Source organism: Propithecus coquereli, unplaced genomic scaffold, assembly GCF_000956105.1.
Source record: "Propithecus coquereli isolate 6110/MARCELLA unplaced genomic scaffold, Pcoq_1.0 Scaffold34, whole genome shotgun sequence".
In the NCBI taxonomy this organism is placed as follows: domain Eukaryota; kingdom Metazoa; phylum Chordata; class Mammalia; order Primates; family Indriidae; genus Propithecus; species Propithecus coquereli.
The window spans coordinates 3,478,893-3,498,569 of record NW_012149063.1 but is presented as its reverse complement, the minus strand read 5'-3'; the positions used below and the strand labels follow the sequence as shown (position 1 = coordinate 3,498,569).

General features: G+C 41.5%; 1 protein-coding gene across 2 annotated transcripts in view; it reads right to left on the bottom strand.

Moving 5' to 3' along the window:
* The window catches only part of MYO3B (myosin IIIB), a 412,726-nt gene that overhangs the window by 343,056 nt on the left and 49,993 nt on the right, over positions 1 to 19,677 (bottom strand). For both annotated transcript variants that reach the window (XR_001137744.1, XM_012650712.1), the window contains exon 7: positions 12,660 to 12,805. Coding sequence is in view for 1 of the 2 variants with exons in the window: in XM_012650712.1 (XP_012506166.1) it covers positions 12,660 to 12,805 (146 nt within the window). In the remaining variant the exon portion in view is untranslated. The remainder of the gene's footprint in view (positions 1 to 12,659; positions 12,806 to 19,677) is intronic.

The following is a 19,677-nucleotide window of genomic DNA, read 5'->3' as shown; positions in this document are numbered from 1 at the left end:
GTTTTAATAGTACCCCCAAAATATTTTGCAGTTAAATTGCAGAGGTTCACCTTTCTGTTCTGAATGCTGACTAATCTTGATAGTGTCCCACTAATAACTTCATGCACAAAGTACACTTAGGAAGAGGGTTCATCGTTCATAAAAGTGTATATAAATCCATATTTAAAATAGTATTCATGGGAATTCTCATTTTTTAATGATTTCTTAGCAGATCTGATTAGCTTGTCATTGTTCTTAACCTCACATGGCTGACAAAGAGCTTGTCCTAGGAGGACAAATGTCATCATCTCAGCCATTTTTTCTTTCACTCACTTGTGCTTATATTAATAGAATTAGATTCAGTCTGAGGTTTCTTTGCAGAAATATTTTAAAGCCACTTTGTCTATTTTGTGAAGGTTTATTTAGTTGAAACTCAATGACATTTGCCATAGCCACTTAACAAGGAATCCTTAAATGACAGTGCCTTCCAGAACTCTATAATCGAACCCACAAGTGGGGCTTCTTCAGCCCCTTTGCTGTGACACTTTCTCGTGATTCATCTGTAAACCAAACCAAAAAGGAGCATTTGATGTCTGGACTGAGTGAAGGCAGCAGTGTCAATCTTTATACCTAGTAATAGGAAAACATAACTTGTTTCTTATTTTTTAAATTAAAAATACATAGGTATAGAAGTCCTCATTTTTCTCTCTGCACCCTGAAGGGTAGTTCAGATGCTCCCACTTTGGAGACCACAAGAATAGTTAGCACCTCTCCCTTATTCCTCTTCTCCCTCAAGTGTATGTTGATATGAGTAAGAACATCTGTTACTAAAATGCTGAAGACAAAAGGGTTAGGTTTGCGGTAGAGGAAGTATGGAGGAAGGTGGAGGGGGTGGTATGGTATGAGTTTGTTTCCTCTCTGGATCCTTGGACTAATGAAAAGAATGAGGATAAAAATAGAAGGGCCTTTTTTATAGAGGGATTTGATGCTACTTTGTCAAAGGAGGAGGGCCAGAAGCTGACGAAATGATGAGGCACAAGCAGAGTTGCTCAGGGACCTAAGTGGCAGAGTGTGGCTCAGAGCCCAGGTACTTCCTTTCTCTGAGTGGAACCCAGTACTCTGACATCCAGGACTAGAGGCTTTGCAAGTAACCAGGACCAGCAGCCCCCAAAGGCATGAGCGTACTGATGGTGGATAAGTGGGCAGTACATGTGGCCAAAGAAGAGCCATATGGGAGAGAAATAACAGGGCAGAGGCCACATAATGATGGCAGTTCACAATGGCTGTGGGCACGTAAGGAGCACACCTGTGGAGATTTCTAAGAATTCCTGGAGAATACTCTGGGAGGTGTTGCAGGCAGAATAAAAGGCCCCCAAAGATGTCTATGTCCTGATGCCCACAACCTGTGAATATGTTAGGTTACACGGCAAGGGAACATTAAGTTTGCAGATGGAATTACGATTACTAATCAGCTGACCTTAAAATAGGAAGATTATCCTAGAGTACCAGTATATTCACAAGAGTTGTTAAAGGGTGCAGAAGGAGGTAGAGGAGTCAGTGTCAAAGTGAGGCAATATGAGAAAACAAGACCAGCCATTGCTGGCTTTGAAGATGGAAGGGGGCCACAAGCCAAGGAATGTAGGCAGCTTCTAGAAGCTAGGAAGGCAAGAAAGCAGATGCTCTCCCAGAGCCTTCAGAAAGGAACAAAACTCTGAAATGCCTTGATTTTAGCTCAGAGAGACCCATTCAGACTTCTCACTTCCAGAACTGCAGCCCAAATGGACTAAGACACTCTGAATGCGCCACTTAGTGTGAAGATAAAGAACAAAACCTGGGTGAGGCCTGGTAGAAGTCAATGCCCATTTCCCACGACCAGGATGAGTCATGATGCCAGGATGCCCACTTGCCCTCTGTGCAGGTTTCAAGGCCCTTTGGGACATGGAAAGCAGGTGGTGCTGCCCCTTAGAACATGCTCCACAAGTGCTTGGTCCCTGCCTGGGTGGACACCTGGATCTTCTGAGAAAGCTTCACCAGCCTCACAGCACCTGTCCTAGATGGGTCACAACAGCTGCCTCTCAAGGCCCCAAATGCTACTTTGTTCTGAGATGGAAAGGCTGAATGTTAGCAGCCATGTTTTCATTCTGTACTCCACTCTGAAAGTACTAAGTCTGGGAAGAACTCGGAGAAGGAATGTAGAGCTCCCTTCTCCATCTCAAACACCTCAGAAGAGCCTGGATAGGGAAAGAAGTTCTTGGCTCAACAGCCTAAAGCAAGGGAGAGGAAGAATCTCTCATGTACCCCCTTCCTATCTAGAGGCAGAATGAGACCTGCCAGGCATGCTATGTAAGAGCATCTTGATTTCTACAGAAATGCCACTTAGCGCTTGAAGGAGTGGATGGCTGGCCCATCTAACCCCACCCCCCAAACCTAAGACTCTCCTAGAAAGAGTACCTCTCTCCCACCCTCAACTGCCCCATTCATAATCATGCCTTGGGCAGCCCCCAGGATGCTGCCAGGAGCAATAAATAGGCTGCAAACTAGATAGTCACTGTATTAGTTTCCCATGGCTTCCATAAGAAAGTACAACAAACTGGGTGGTTTAAAACAACATAAATTTATTCTCTCACAGTTCTAGAAGCCAAAAGCCCAAAATCAAAGTGTCCGTAGGACTATGCTCCCTCTGAAGCCTCTAGCGGAGGATCCTGCCTTGCCTCTTCCAGTGTGGCCATCTTCCTGTGTGTCTGTCTTCATATGATGTTCCCCTTTGTCTTTGTCCTCATTTTCCTGTTCTCTTAAGGATACAAGTCACATTGGATTAAAAATACACTCTACTTCAGTATAACCTCATCTTAATTTGTCTAAGTACATCCTCAATGACTCTATTTCCAAACAAGGTCACATTCTGAGGTACTGCAGGTTAGAAGTTCAACATAGCTTTTTGTGGGGAACACACTGTAATCCAGCCCATAGCAGTCACCACTGACTACTTATTCTGCTGGAATCCTTTTTTCTACTTTTACATTCTTCATAATGTACGACACAGTCCCATCAGTATCATCTCTCATTTCTCAATTCTCAACCATGGGGTGGGAATGGGGAAGGCAGGATGAAAAATTTCCAGGAGAGGCTGTAGTTTTAAGATATCAACAAAAAAACAAACAACGATTTGATAGTCATTTCAGGGCAGGATTTTTCTCAGCCCTGGTTACACATTAGAATCATCTGGGGAACTTGAAAATATAAAACATTATGTATGTTATTACAAATATTTATTGTAAAATTAATTATATGCTTATATAAATGCTGAACTTGACCCAAACCAATTAAATTGAAATCTCTAGGAGTTGTACCCAGGCACTGTAATATGTGCTCTATCAAACCTCATATTAACCATGTAAGATGGTCTTACTATTTGACCTCTATTGGGCTTACAGCCCCAATTAAATTCATTTTTCACCATGGGCTATTAAGCCATGGCTCTCTCAGCCTATACAGTTTGCCAGGGTTTCTGAGGGTTCTATTTGCTTGTGAGAGCTTCCCATTGTCTTTGACAACTAAGATCTTTTGGGACTCCAAGTCTGTCATCCAGCACACGAGCCACCCCTTCCCTGTATGTGACAGACAGGCTGCCAAAGTTCTCCAACTCATGAAACATTTTTAAATGTTCAGCCAGCAGGATGGTCAGCAGAGTCCTGCCTCAGGCCTCCCAGTATGTTCACACTGATACAATTATCCAGTAATCCTCCACACAATCCTTCCTGAGTTATGAATCCATCACTACCATGATTCTCCAGTCTGTGTTTCTCCATCTTGGCCACTAAGGTATCACGACAGCTTTTACCTAAGGCCAAAAACCCAAATATAGTATATCTAAAACAGTCCCCATTTATACCAGTCTCACAATAACACCAAATAGGAAATTAGCCTGACATGGCTTTTTTATAGTGAAGCCATACTCATTCCTAGTGATTACAGCTTTTTCTTTTAAGAACCCACAAACTATTCAAGGAGGAAAAGATGGAATCTTAGTAATTAGCCCAGGATAAAAGTCCAACTCACCAGATGAGAGTTTGCAGACTCTGCCTTCTTCCCCTTTTTGAGGAATTGAAGCACATTCTCCCTTTTCCACTCCTCTAACACTGTTCCTGTTCTCCAGAATTCTTCTAAGATCACTGACAGTTGGTCGGCAGTCTCACTTGTTCCCTCAATACCTGGGGTATCACTCTTCCCAGCCAAAGAAACCTGAACTCATCTGGAACAACTAGGTGCTCTCCTTACAATCCCCTCATCTGGCTTCTGTTTCTGCCTCCCTTTGCCAATATTTTTAGCCTTTCCAGGATGGACCAGAAAAAAATCATTCTCTTTGGTAGAGAAAATGGAAGCAAAATGGGACTCAATTTCAAGTCAGTGACCCTGTGTCTAGGACTCCTGCTATTGTCCCTTTACCTGAAAACAAGATATTTCTAGAACCTTGGGGAATATTGAACTTACCAAGGGAGATAAAGGGACCCTATAGAGAGAAGTAGCCAAGCCCCAATCATATAACTCCTCAACTAAGCACAAAGCCACCACCAAAGATGGAATTGATAGCAACGGTAAAGCACTGTGGCTCCAGTTCTCTTCAGAGGATGACAGCATCACCACTCATTGCAGACATAATGAGTGCAGACAAAATGGGAGTGGAGACTAAGGCCAGCTCTGCTTCCCAATGGGCAGTTCCTGTCACAACATTCATGTATGGATAGGGTGGTGACCATATCTCTTAGAAGTGTGTCTACTAATAAAGGAGTTGTGACAGTGGATACTAATGGCAGAGCCCTTCAAACAGATGAGATGTAAGTAGTAAGGATGTATTGAAAAATTAGCCTTCATCATCTCTCAATTCCCTATACAATTATCAATCAATCAATTAGCTGAACTTTCAAATGACTGATCTCATGGGTGGCTCTTTTTGAATAGAAGCTTTCAGTTCTTGAGATAAAAGAGAAAGAAAATTTCTTATAATATCACTATGTCCTTGAGATCTTGTCTTTGGTAGCACCCTGCCTGAATCAAATGATTACTCTGCACTATTCAAAGCACTTTACATTCATTAACTCCTCGCAACAACTCTATGAGGCAGATTCTATTCATATCCCCATTTTATAGGAGAGGACACTGAGACACAGAGACATGAAGCAATTTGGCCAGGTTCACACAGCTAGAAGGTGGTGGAGCTGCTAACTGAACCCATGCAGATTGATTGTAGAACACTGTAGTAACTAGATTACAAAACTGGTCTAATTTTCTATTCCTTCCTGTATCTATGCTTGCAACCCTGTCACCAATATGAGAACAACCCTGGCTAGCCTGCTGGTGGATAAGAAACCACATGGAACAAAGCCAAGTCATCCTAGCCAAGGCCATCTTAGACCAGCCAGCCCTAGCCAAATCCCCACCTGACCACACATGCATGAGCAAGTCCAGCCAAGATCTGCAGAACCACCAGAGAACCCACAGATTCAAGATAAATAAGTGTTTGTTGTTTTAAGAAACTAAGTTTGGGGGTGGTTTGTTACATACAAGTAGATAACTGATGCAAATACCCAGGTTTGACCACTACTCTGTATTTTCCTTCTAATGATACTGGCTTCACCTGACTCTAGAATTCTCAGGAATAGACAGCTCCAGCTGTGAAGAGCCTTCCTCTAGGCCAGCGGTCCTCAACTTTTTTGGCACCAAGGGCCAGTTTCATGGAAGACAATTTTTCCACAGACTGGGAGGAAAAGGGGCATGGAGGCCTAGCTCAGGCAGTGATGCGAGCCACCGGGAGGGCTGTAAATACAGATGAAGCTTTGCTCGCTCGCCTGCCTCTCACCTCCTGCTGTGAGCCCCCCCCCCCACACACACACACACCACCACCCTGTACTTTCATGGAAGACAATTTTTCCACGGGGGTTGAGGGGCAGCAGAGCCCTGCGGCCTGGTCCCTAACAGGCCACACACTGGTACTGGTCCACAGCCCGGGCACCATAGTTCTAGACTACCACTTCATCTCTCTCATCCCTGTCTTGCCCCTGCCCTACCACTACGCCAACCTATGAAGGCAGTTTTAACTATTCCCCACCTTTATTCCTTAGTTTTTTCTGAAGTCGAGAAGAAACTAGGGTGCCTCAACTCTTTAGTACTATTTTGAGCTCTGTTTCCTTCTCCACCCTCTTTGCCCATCTCTCCATCATTTAAAGAGCAACACTGGAATTAGCCAAAGTGAGTGGTCCCAAAATAATGACACTAGGATAATGAGAAGCTAAAGCACAGGTAGCACTGTAGGTCAACACCTTGCATCTCTGGCCTTTCCCTTCTCAGCCAGGATGGGAACCAGCAGTCCCTGAAGGCAGGCTCCTGCTTTGCCACCTGATCCCCAAATGAAACCTTGCAAAGCTGAACACTCCCTGCCTGCCAGGACTCAGGGGGCAACAAGCAGTACCTCCACAGGAACCAACAGCCCCAGCTGCTCAACTCAAATTTAAATAGAATTTGGAAACATGTTCCACAGAGTGAAAGCCTTCTGGGGCCAGCTGCCTCCAGGTACCAGGTTCTCAAGGAAATGAAGTGTCAAGTCCTGGGCCAAGGATATCCCAGGGGGAGAAGAGAGGAGCATACTCTAGACATCCTGAGGAATGTGGACAACAATCCACTAAAAATGGTACTGGAAATCTCCCCAAAGAAAGAAAAAGACTCATAAAAGATAATCATTTTTCTATTGGAGCATTTCAAAACTTTTTTTTGCTATTAGGCACTCAATAAATGCTAAATGATGCTAATTCTTCTAGCACTTCTTGCTTTATGAGTGAAGCTGAGATTGTGAGGGTTCATTGCTTAAAAGGCCAAGAGCTAAGTGACCTAGGTTGGTGAAGAGAAACCAAAACTCCCCCGGGGCAAATCCAGCCTTACTGTGCCATTAAACACCCACCACCCCTCACTCATTACACTTCAACAACAATAGTTTAGTTTTAATTTCTTTTCCTTATATTTCACAGCCCTAAGGGAAAATGTCTTGTGACAATTCTATAATAGTAAGACAATTACTGGTGACTCAGGGCTCCCTGCTGCCTCTGCATCTCGCAGATGAAGAGCAGGCAGGGATTGCTGCTTCTCATGTAGGTACAACTGGTTTGTGAATAGGAAAGTCAGAGTCAAAAGGATCTTTATCTTTTAAAAAAATGCCTATGTAAGATGAAAATTCAGCCTAAGGATTCTATTTCAGGACAACAGTCAATTGTAGGCATTGAGTCTCTAAGGACACCTTTCAAACAGACTCACAAATGTTTCAGGTGGTGACAGGCCCCTCCATGCCCCATGACCCACAGCATCCAGACAGTCCAAGAGAATCCAGACTCTAGATTCCCAGTCCGATTTCTCCTCCTTTTATTATCCGAATTCTGTGTATTTCACCTTTACCAACAAAGGAGAAGAAGAAACTATGTGCTCCTTGAGAGCAAAAACTCTGTCATGTTCATCTTTGCAATTCAAGCACCCAATTTAAGCCTGAGTTTGGATGAATAAAGTTAAAGGTGTCCTAGGGCAGAAGACACAGGCATTCCCAAATTCCCAGTGGATTGTGTTCTAAAGCATTTTTGTAAATTGGTAGTTTAGAACTTGCAAAGCATTTTTTTTCCCATAAGCATAAAGTTCTAGAGGGAGTCTAAGTCCTCAGAGGAGGCCATAAAACTCTATTTAGCCACAAAAACCTAATAAATGCACCCAGAGTAGAGAACTTCAGCTATTATATTGCTTCTTCCTAAATAACCATTTAAAATACTATTTCCATGAGAAAATGTGTTTCAATTCAGGATACCAGAAACAGATTTCCCTTTTCCCCAGAACCAAGTGCATCTCATCGAGCTTTTCCTACTGAAAAAATAAAAGGGAAGAGAAAAAATACGAGGAAAGCAAGGGGGGAGATGTTGACCCTACCAAAAAATAAGCCTGACCCATGGCAGATGCAGGTTTACAAGGAGGGTGAGATAGGACAAAAACTTCTGGGTACCAATAATGATATCCTGAAGTATCTCTGCTTTTACTTAACATATAGTCTACAGTTCTTTGGTTTAAACACTTGTCTTAAGTGTTTTAAATTAGGAAATAAAAGGCAGTTGCTTGAAGGGGAATTTGGAGAAGGGAGAGATTTCAGGTTGACAACGTCAGTTTAAAACTGGAAGCAGGAGTAAGGATGCTGGATTGTAAGCTTGACCATGTTCTAGTCATTTCTATATACCCCAGTCTCCTCAGTGCTCAATACTTAATTTGCCGACAAATAAATATGATTTAAGTAAGAAATTTAACTTCTCAATGTAGCAACAAAATGTGTGGGCTTTGGAGTCGAACTTCTCAAAGTCGAATCATTTTTCCTCCCCATGGTTCATGACCATGGGCAAGCTGCTTAACCTCCCTGGATTTCTAGTTTACTCATCTGGAAAAAAGGGGTTGTGATAGTACCTACTTCACAGAGTTGCTGTGGGATTAAATGCATTTATACTTGTGAAATGTGCTTGTGCTTATGCCTGCCACATAGCACTTGATAAATCTTAGCCATTATCTTTTCCATCATCATTTAGCTAATTGTCTTGTATTTTGTCCCCCAATTAGTTTCTTGGAGAATCTGGTAAACATAAAAGCTGGCTGGTGCAGTAGGTTGCATTGCGGCCCCCAAAAGATACCTCTACTCGAAACCTGAGAATGTGACCTCATGTGGAATAAGGATTTTTGCAGATATGATTAAGGCAACGATCTCGAGATGAGATCACACTGGATTAGGATAGGCCCTAAATCCAATGTCCTTATTGTAAGAGACAGAAAAGACCCAAAAACCAAGGGAAGAAGGCCATGTGAAGATGTAACCAGAGATTGGAGTCGTGCTGCCACAGGCCAAGGGAAGCCAGGAGCCACCAGAAGCAGGCAGAGGCAAGGAAGAATTCTTTCCTAGTGGCCCTGCTGACTCGTTGATTCTGGACTTCTGGCCTCCAGAACTGTGAGAGAATAAATTTCTGTTGTTTTAAGCCACCAAGTTTATGGTAAATTGTTGTGGTAGCCCTAGGAAACTTACACAGTTGGGTACAGATGACTTTGGAACAACCTAGATGTTAGTGAGGGAAATAAGCCGAAATGTAAATTGGTGATTATCACGAGTTCTCCTTTTCTCGAACTGTACTTCAGGGAAAGTTCTCTTTTGCAAGGGATAATCACCAGCTTCAGAGATTGGAATATTCAGGCCAGTCTGTCCCATCCACTTCCAGCCAAGGACATTTCTGCTGGGAATCTTGAAAACATTCTGCGTTTTACCACAAGGAATAAAATGGAAGTACTCAATGTGCAATGAGATACTGGACAGAGTCAGCTATTACCGGGCCCCAAATAAATGGGCAGGCAACACAGTTGTCAGTGCTTGTCCAGTAAACACACCCACACTTGTCCCCACTGCCTTCCTCACTCCTCTCTGTGGAGGTTGAAGGAGTTATTAGCCAAAGACTCTAAGGTAAGGAAAGATACCTGGTTGCCAAGAAGCTAACGTAATTGTATATTTCCCCTAACTCTGTTGATTCTTGCAATTATATCTATGAAACAGATCTCCTTTAAAGTGAAAAATATTTCCAGGTCATCTGCAAGATCCTTCTAAGCCTTTGGAATTTTAAAGGAGTCCTCAGGAAAGAGTCAGGAGAGAGAGCTCAATCCACTGATGTTTAGCGAAATGGTTTTTGTTCTTTTCCTCTCTTATAACTCCCAGAGAAAAATAGCAGCAGACAGAGCAGTGACAGTCAGAGAAGGGTGACTTTTTTGGAGCAAAGGCATAGACGAGATGACACATGCTGACAGGTTCAGCAAACAGTGGATGCTCTGCCAATCAGCAGATAATTTCTCTGTTTGCAATGTAGGAAAGATTGTGAATCACGCAGTATTTCAAAGATAGGTCACGATTACCCCGTGTGTCACCGTCTAATGTGAAGGTCAAGAAAAAGGACATGATGGGTAAAGGCAGAAAACGGAAGAGCAAGGAGACCTGTGTGCAGGCAAATCAACCACATCCAGGCAGGTCTGGCTTCATATTTTCTGACAGTGCCCAGGGAACCTCTGTAATTATCTGCTTTGTTGATATCTGAGGCTCACAGGTAACCAGCACTTCATTAATTCATAAATCCTTTGCAAATTGTGAAAGTCACTTCTTCCCTAACTCAGTCAAGGTTTTCTTTTCTTCCCTTACTTGGTAATTTACTCAATATATTTCCAGTAAGGAAAGGGCTGCAACCCTCCCCTGCAAGAAGAGGCCAGTGAGGAAAACCAGAGGAAGAAGCCACACACAGTATTCTGGATCCCAGAGTACCCTGAAATGGACTTTCTTGTTTAATTGAAGAGAATTCCAGAAAGCTAAAAATACTCACATTCAAATAGAAAAAACAATAATTCTGAAGCCAAATGGATTCAAAGGATTTTCATCATTATTTGTCATTTGCTTTTCTCCACTGGAGGGGGAAGGGGAGAGAAAGTGAAATGGATCCCCATGAAACACATGGGTAAAAAATTTAAGTGCTTTTTAAAAATATGTAAATGTTTAATACGTAAATTTCTCCATTCTTCATCACAGAGCTTTTCCGACAAAAGTATACATTTTTAGCACTCAAAATTAAGATAGTATACACATTCACACGCACACATTCACACACATATGCATGTGCACACACATATAGTCGGTCAGTCCACAACCCTTCAAAGAGAACTGTGCAATTCTAATTGACAGAATAATTTTTAAGTAAATAACATGATGAATATGATCCCAACATATTTTCCCTGGTTTCAGGAAGAGAAAAGCTGGTTAATATATGCCAATATACTAAGATTTTTTAAAAACGTCTCTGATTCTTGTCCAGGAGTGTCATGTCAGCTGTTAAGGTTGTGACAATGGCAAGTGTTTAGCACACAGGAGTACACATAATCGCACCGGGAATCTGCTGACCAGCTAATGTTGACGTTCCTACTTCGATCTCATTCACCACTTACACAAGAACTAAGGGACAGTAAAAGGGCAGGAAGTTACGCTAGGAGGAGAGAAACAAAGCCTCTAAGTTAGGATAAAGATCCTTTTCTAGCAATTGCCCTGTTTTGGGGGATCCACTCTGTCCTCAGGCACAAGTGAGCGGAGAGAAAATACAGAGATTGTTAGAGATCGGAGGCTTGGCTGAGCACAAAAGCAAGCTCAGTAGAGTCATTGGAGATGAAGGGTCTATTTAAGCACACACGTACTCACACATATACATGCACACACTCCCCAGCTGCCTCACATTTATCACCTTATGAAATTTTTGAACAGTTGGTCTATACGCAAATGCATACTAAAAAGAGAAAAGAAAAAATATACCCAGCTAGATGATCTCTTATCAAAAGTACATATACCTTGCTAATCAGAAGCCACATCTTAATCTTGATATTTGGGAAATTATGTTGCCACAATAAATAAATGGTGAGGGGTAAAACATTTGTAAAAAATCAAAGCACATGCACAAAACATCCTAGATACAGTTTCTCATTTTCTGACATGTTACTGTACACAATGCTGCTTTTGGTTCCTGTATTCTTATATCCCTTTGAACACTCATCAGACTATTAATTTAAAAAGCCAGGAGCTTCATCTGCTCCTCTAATCATCATGACCTATTTTTATATTTTGGAAAAGGCAGAAAGACTAACCCTGATTTGGGTGAGAATCATTTTTGGAATAGTGGTTGGTGGTTGTTCACATCTGGATTACGCATAAAACGATAACATTATGATGATGAACGCCAGAGAGCCTCATCTGCATATAAATAGACCTAATCAGAAATGCAAATTGCAATCATGAGAAATTTTTAAAGGCTGTGATAGCTGTGTGATTGTGCAGATAAGGAAAGGTCAACACTTGTATTGTTAAAGCAGTTAAATGGCTCCCAGCCTGCCCCAGAGCCTCCCTTTGAAAGAGACATTTGGAAGGTACAAATTATCTATCAAGCTGCACCCAGGCCAGGAAGGAGTCCCCAGATAGCTTCTTCTTCCATAACTAGAGCCTTGAGCTGTCGATATATCAGCCCGATTTCAATGAAAGACAACCAACCAAACCTCTTGTACAAACCGCCTAATGAATCCATACAGTAGAAAATACTCGTATACTTGCATTTAAATACCTTCCAAACAGACTTCTTTCTTTCAGCAGAATTCCCATTGAGATGGAAAGTAAGACACATCACTGATACAACATTTTTCTGATACATTTCAGTGCTGGTCTGAGTAAATAGAGTAGTATGACATACATATTTTTTGACCCCAAAATTTTCCTGAATACTAGAGAAAATATATAATTAAAAAGAAACTACCAGTATTTAGACAGATTACTTAACCCAAAATTGCATTTGTCGTCTTATCATGCAAAGCACAAAAAAACGAATAAAAAAACAGAATGCTGAAAATAAGCAATTGTTCCAACATGGTCCTATTATTCCTTGGGGTATGTTATCTTTCAGGAACATCCTCTCTCCGTGCCCCCGTCGCTTGTTTTTTTCAAAGGAAATATATTTTACAAACAGGCTTTGTCAGGTTTGGAGAGAAATTGCTTATGAACTATTTATTAGCCCTTTCACAAAGAACTGATGAGTCAAGAGCGCCATCTTGTGGCCTACCTTGGAATCTTAAAGAGTGTTTTCACAGGATGCATGTCAAAGAGGGGAGGGTCTCCATCTCCCAGTTCAATAGCTGTGATCCCCAAGGACCAGACGTCACAGCGAGCGTCATAGGAAGAGTCATACTGCTGCTCACAAGCAATGACCTATTAGACAAAAGCAGAACACATCAATCCCACTCACCTCAGATATCCTAAAAAGGCCTTTGACCAATCTTAGCTCCCATCTCAGTTCCCTTGGCCACAGTGATATTAAATTCCAGTAATAATAAGATGCATGAATTCTAGGCCTTATTTATGTGTGACTAATTTATCACCTGATATGTTTGTTAACTTTTAAAAATGTGTCAGTTCAGTTCAAAAAGTATGCATTGAAATTTCTAAGTACCAAGAACAGTGCAAGGGGAAGCACAAGGGTAAATAACACACTGTCCCCACCCTGCCATCCTTTAAGGAAAGCCTTTGTCTACATCCTTCACCTCATCACCAGCTACTGAATTCAGCAACAAAGAACAGTTGTTCTCAAAGATGCTCGTCTATCGCACAAAATCCCCAGGAGTGTCACGAATTGAATGGAAAGATGTTGGAAGACTGTTGTGGTTAACATAAAATAGGAACCACCCCAATCTCCACTCCCTTTTTCCAAGAACATCTGTCCCCTCCTCAAACCCCAACAACTGGTTTGCATTATAGCAGCAGCTGCCACTCCAACTACTGGCCTGGCTGGATACAAGAGCAGCAGAACCAGAAAATGACCTTGGTCTTGTCATTGCACTGGGGAGCATGGGACCCTGTAGAGAAATCTGTTTCTATCAACTTTTTGAGTCAGTGTAGGGACACTCAGACTCTGATGATTATCACAGTGGGGATGGCAGAAGTAAGGGGTGGAAGGACCAGGTACCCCTGTTTGACCTGAAACCTGCCTACCGGGATGACCCATGGCTATGGGCAGGTGGGAAACTTCGATGTCTGGTGATCCAAATACCTATGAGGCAAACAAGCAGTGCTGATGGTGAACACACAGAACCCAGAGTGACAGGCCTGCCCTTCTAGGCCATCATAATGTCTTTAGCTTTTACTCTGCATAAGATGGAACAACTGACTATAGTGGGCAGAGGAGTGACAGCTCTGGCTTGTTTTAGCAAGATCACTCTGGCTACTGTGCTGAGGATAGATTGAAATGGGACATGAGTAGAAAAAAACAAAACCAGTTAAAAATGCTGCTGCAGGAATCCAGATGAGAGATGGTGAGCAATAATCAGATTCTGGATATAATTTTGAAGGTTGAGCCAACTGGATTTGCTGAATGGGGCTTCTAAGAAAAAGGAGTTGAGGACAACTCAAAGCTTTTGACCTGAGCAACTGCCAGAATTGAATTGGTATTTACTGAGATGGGGAAGACAGTAGCAGAAGCAGGCGTGAGGTGAAAAGCTAGAGCCCATTTAGGACAGAGGAAGTCTCAGATGCCTGGGAGACTTCCAAATGGAGAGGTTGATTTTATCCTGGCAAGACTCACACTGGACTTCTGACTTAGGGAATCATAAGATAACTGCTATGATCTGAATGTGTCCCCCAAAATTCATGTGTTGGAAATTTAATCCCCAGTGCAACGGTGTTGGGAGGTGGGGCCTTTTGGAGGGTGTTTAGGTCATGAGGGTTCCACCCACTATAAAAAGGGCTTGCAGGGGTGGATTTTGCTTTCTTCTGCCACGTGAGGACGCAATAAGGAGGTCCACACCAGATGCCAGCATCTTGATCTTAGACTTCCCAGTCTCTAGAACTGTGAGAGAATAAATGTTTGCTCTTTATAAATTACCCCATCTCAGGTATTCTGTTATAGCAGCATGAAATAGACTAAGGCAATAAGAAACATGTTTTAAGCCACTGAATTTGTGGTATTGATAGCAGTGATAGAAAACTAGTACACCTGCTCTCTTTCAAACTCAGTTCATTGGACTTACAGGGCCTGGCAAAATGTGCCAACCACCTTGCCCTACGCCTTGCACTTGCTCCCATAATTGCCCTCTACCCTTCTCCTCTGGTTTCTGAACTGGAGAACATTTTCCATAAACCGACATCCTTGGCCTGGTCCAGCCCTATCCTCTGAATAGAATATCTTGTCTCACTTTTAACACGTTATTTTCAAACATGCATTCAAACTGAAGTTCAAATAATTCCAGTGTCAGAACCAGAGGCCATTTCATTGCCCTCAAAGCCCTCACTTTCCTCACCTCAATCAGGTGAGAACCTACACTATTTTTAAAGATCCCTAGAGAAGGCTATTCAACACCTTCCCTTTCAGAAATGACATTTTCAAAAGTGTGGGACAAACATAATTTTAGACCTATCAATCAACAAATAGTTCACCATTTTTATTCATGATGCTGTGCTGGGCCCTGTGAAGGAAAGAGAAATAAGACTCCCAAGCTTCCCCCACAGGAGCCATGACCAATTGATAATATAGAGTGAACGTATTATAATTAAATGACAAACCATGACAACTACAAATGTCCTCAGACAATGTGTACTAATGTGTCCAACAAAGGATATGGGCTTCAAATGCTTAGAGGGAGACCACTGCTGGCTAAGCAAGAAAATAAAAAGTATCTAGTACCCATAGTCTCCAACTTCCAGGGAGAAATTCAAATCAACTTCTAGCCATCTTGGATGGGACACAGAAGGCAATTCCAAGAACACATCCAAATGTGGGAATGGAGATATCCTAACATTTCTCAAGTGTTGTCATAAAATATTCAAAACTTTTATCTGATTTCAATTTCTCTTTACAAACAGATGATATCTTCAGCTCATTCCAATTAATAGAAAAGCATCTCCTGGCCAAATTCTTCTCTTCCCAAAAGTCAATTCATCATATATCAAAGAAATTCTTTAAGCTCAGCCTTCCAAGGAAGTTTATAGAAAATTATGCTAATAAAATAACTCACAATTATTGAGTAACCATTATTGATCCAGGTAGGGTAGTGGGCCCTGGTGAGAGAAAGTCAAATACACACTGAATTTAATCTTTATAATAATTCTGTGAAGTAGTTGCTATTATCACCTTTTGTAGATGTGGAAACTGAGGATAGTGCAGTTAAACAGTTTACCAGCATCATACAGCTAGTAATTGTCAGGGCCAGAATTTGAACCCAGGCAGCGAGAAGGATAAGTAAACAAATCATTGCCATATGATAAGTGCTATACATAATAAAGGTTATATTCAGCTAAAATTATCAGCTTCTTCACTCAGATTTTGACTAACTAACCAGGTTTTTTGAGGTTTTATCACCTAAACTCCATCTTCTCAGAGGGCCTCTCTTTCAGGATTGCTCCTTAACAGGAGCAAACAGCCCTTAATGTGGGTTACACATGTGATGGGATTTGAAGAAGCACTCTTAAGAGAATGTATCCCGACTGATGGTCAACACGTCTTGTAATTGGATTCCCTATCAACATAACACCAAAGTCTGTTAACTATTTCTTTAGAAGAAAGAAGTAACATCATTCTCCTTAGCTCAGCATTCTCCTTGTCTCTAGGTAAAATAAAGCTGAGTTAAGGATGCTTGGATGGTTAAATAATCTTTGGTTCTCTTGCCCCCAGGATAAGACGACCTCACAAAAACTCTCTGAATCAGCTGTCATGATGCTCTATTACGAAAGGAGAGCAGCAATGCCAAGTAGGTGCACTGCTTTGAGACCGGGTTTTCCAGATTCTGTAAGTCATATTAAGGGGGGAGAAAAATAGGTTGAGATGGTTTTCGACACAGGCCCGGGACCCCAAATACCTCATCCTCTCACACTCCTTCACCTCACCTTTACTGCCTCAAGGAGTAGACATGCCCAAGGCAAGTGTATACTGTCCTTTACTGAGAGTCTTGGCTTCAATCACAAGAGCATGAATGATGATGGTGGCCATGGGATGGGGAGGATAGAATAGGTGTGAGAAAGAATTCAAGGGAAGACTTGTAGTACTTGGAGAGTGATTTAAAATGGAAGGGAAGGGAGAGGGATACATCAAGGAAGACTGACATTTTGATCCTGGGTGACCAGAAGAATGATTTACAAAATAGGAAAATCAGAAGAAGTCAGTTTGCTAGGCAATATAACATGTTCAAATTGGGGTGAGTGCTACCCTTAACCAGGAGTAAACAAATCACTTATGCTATCAAGACCTCTCTTTTTTTTTTTTTTTTTTTGAGACAGAGTCTCACTCTTTTCCCCGGGCTACAGTGAGTGCCGTGGCGTCAGCCTAGCTCACAGCAACCTCAAACTCCTGGGCTCAAGTGATCCTTCTGCCTCAGCCTCCCGAGTAGCTGGGACTACAGGCATGCACCACCATGCCCGGCTAATTTTTTTTCTATATATTTTTAGTTGTCTGATTAATTTCTTTCTATTTTTAGTAGAGATGGGGTCTCGCTCCTGCTCAGGCTGGTTTCGAACTCCTGAGCTCAAACGATCCTCCTGCCTCGGCCTCCCAGAGTGCTAGGATTACTCAAGACCTCTCTTGATCTATAAAATGGCAAGGTAGGAATGAATGACCTATACTATCCTTTCTATCTCTAATATTCTATGACTTTGCAATTTCCAAATAAGTGATCTTGGAATAGTATTGCTAACATTCCCATGCAAACTAGCTAGACTGAATAGTACATTATTCTGGGGTGTGAACGGGATGGCTGGAACCTTGAGGGGATTTTATTGCCAATATTTTACAGAAGATCTTAAGATCTGGGAAAATATGCTAGTTGCTGTGATAATGCCTACGTTAAGGAAGATGAGCTTCAGTGACAGAGCGATTGTCTGGATGCTGGTTAACGGAGCATGTCCACATTCCTACCTTGAAATGCGAACTTACGGCTTTTTCGGTACACTTGGACTACAGCGCTGCTTATTTTAGGAAAAGGAAAAACACTAATGTCAGGATTACTAGCAATATCTATGCACTGCCAGCCTTAGTGCCCAATGCCAACGGCTATTTTACTGAGCCATGGGCTTTAGCCTCCCAAATGTTGGTTGTTATCTCCTTGGCTGCCAAAAACTTTTCTTTCTGGAGGGGATTAAGAATAAGAAACAAATTTTCACTAATGTTTTAGCTCAACTGGTCTTGGGAGAAAAGGCAGCAGTTGGTTTTCTTTGATTGCTGGAGCAGTTCTCTTTAGCCTGCCCTAGACTAACAAGTTCCACATTTCCAGACTTCTTAAATCCATCCCTAGTCGCTCCCTCCTGTCCTATAGAGGCAGCACCTCCTCCTCTCTCCTGCAGAAGTTTAGGGGGTGAAACCACACCCACAACTTGATAGCACAACTACTTTGACAGATATTTATCCCCTCATCCAACTTTGGGCATGGTCAGCTGAGTTCTGCTGAAAATGGCTGCCCCTTTCCTCAGCTACCAACCAGAGAAAGGCAGACAAATAACAACTGTTGGCAGCTCTTGGGTTGTGGAGAGACTTGCACCTCTGGCTGATATGAGAAAATCCCAGAGCCTGACATCTTATTTTGGTTTTGCCACCCCCTCACTGGGTGATTTTGGCAAAATATTTAATCTCCCTGCACCTCAACCCCTTTTTATGGGTTTCATCTGAACTACTGCTTATGAAAGTGCTAATTATTCAGCTTTTTCTAAGGTACCAAAACATTAATAGTAGATACCATTGGGTCATTGATGCATGCATACCTAATATTTTATTTGCATTTTCCAAAATGTTTATAGGGAGCACGAATTATTTCTATAATAGAAAAAGAGCAAGTTTTTTGTTTTGTGTCTTGAAAGTGTTATTAAATATTCAAAAGTTTGTCTTAACTTTCAAAGGTGTAGTTCCTTCTTCCCAGGTATTTGTTGACTGTTGGGATTCTTTATCAACAGGTTGTCAAATTAAAGGTGATGTCTTGGTTATAAAACCAGATCCCCATGAGATTAATATGAGAAGAATGAAAGAAATTCCCTTCCCAACTATATGCCTTTCTATCACAGGCACAAGGTTTGGGTAGTACTTTCACTTTCTCAGGCCACCATGATCCAAGAAACACCCCAGGATTATATTAACAGTTTTATTTCAGTCTGGCCCAAGAGTGTGGCTTACTGATAAGGCTCCCAAGATAACGAGTAAGATTCACCCTCTGCCTCTTGCAGAAACACTTAGGCTATATAAGAACCTGAGAGAACAGCCTATCCTCATCTTAAAAGAGTATCTACATTAATTAGATTGGATATAAAAGGAATAAAAACAGTCAACATACGAGCTCCTGGATTCAGAAAACCTAGATTTCTCCAACAAGATATTTAACTTAAACAATTTACCAAATTATATATCAAAGAGCTGCTGTGCCAAAATATCTTTCAATAATGTGATCTTAACCAATGCTTTCAAGCAAATAATGATATGTTTTGCTTTCATAAAAATAATTTATCAGACTTAAAAAACAATAGATATTATTCAGTTTTATTTTTCCACTAATATTTTAAAATGTCATTAAAAATGTAATTAGGTTTGTCTTCTATGTTCTGATTTCTTGCCTTATTAGAATTGATCATGCAATCCAAAATTATAACCAAAGGTCAAGACTAAAATTTCACTCAAGTACACAGGCAAAATGCTGTTATCTCAAGAGCTAAATTCAACTAAATAAGAGGCAAGGCAAATAGATCTAAAGCTATTAATCCTTGGCTCACCTTGAGCCCAAAAATGCAGGCAATAGACTGGCAAATAAGATGGGCTGAGAGGTAGAAAGGCAAACAGGATTCTTAATTTTGCTTACACAGTTCATGCAACATAATTGGTTAATGTTATTGATTGTAAAGATTTCTAAAACAGAACTTCACAGGGATCAGAAATTGCTGTTACAGCATAAATATTCCAGTGGCAAATATTTTCCAACAGTTTTGCAAACATTTTAAAGTGTTACAAGTTGAGATTTGGAAAAAACAAATGAAGTCTCTTCCCTAGGATTAAATATAATTTCAAGGGAGGATACATTTGAGATTTAAGGGGTTTTTTTGGTAAAGGGGATATGGACTAG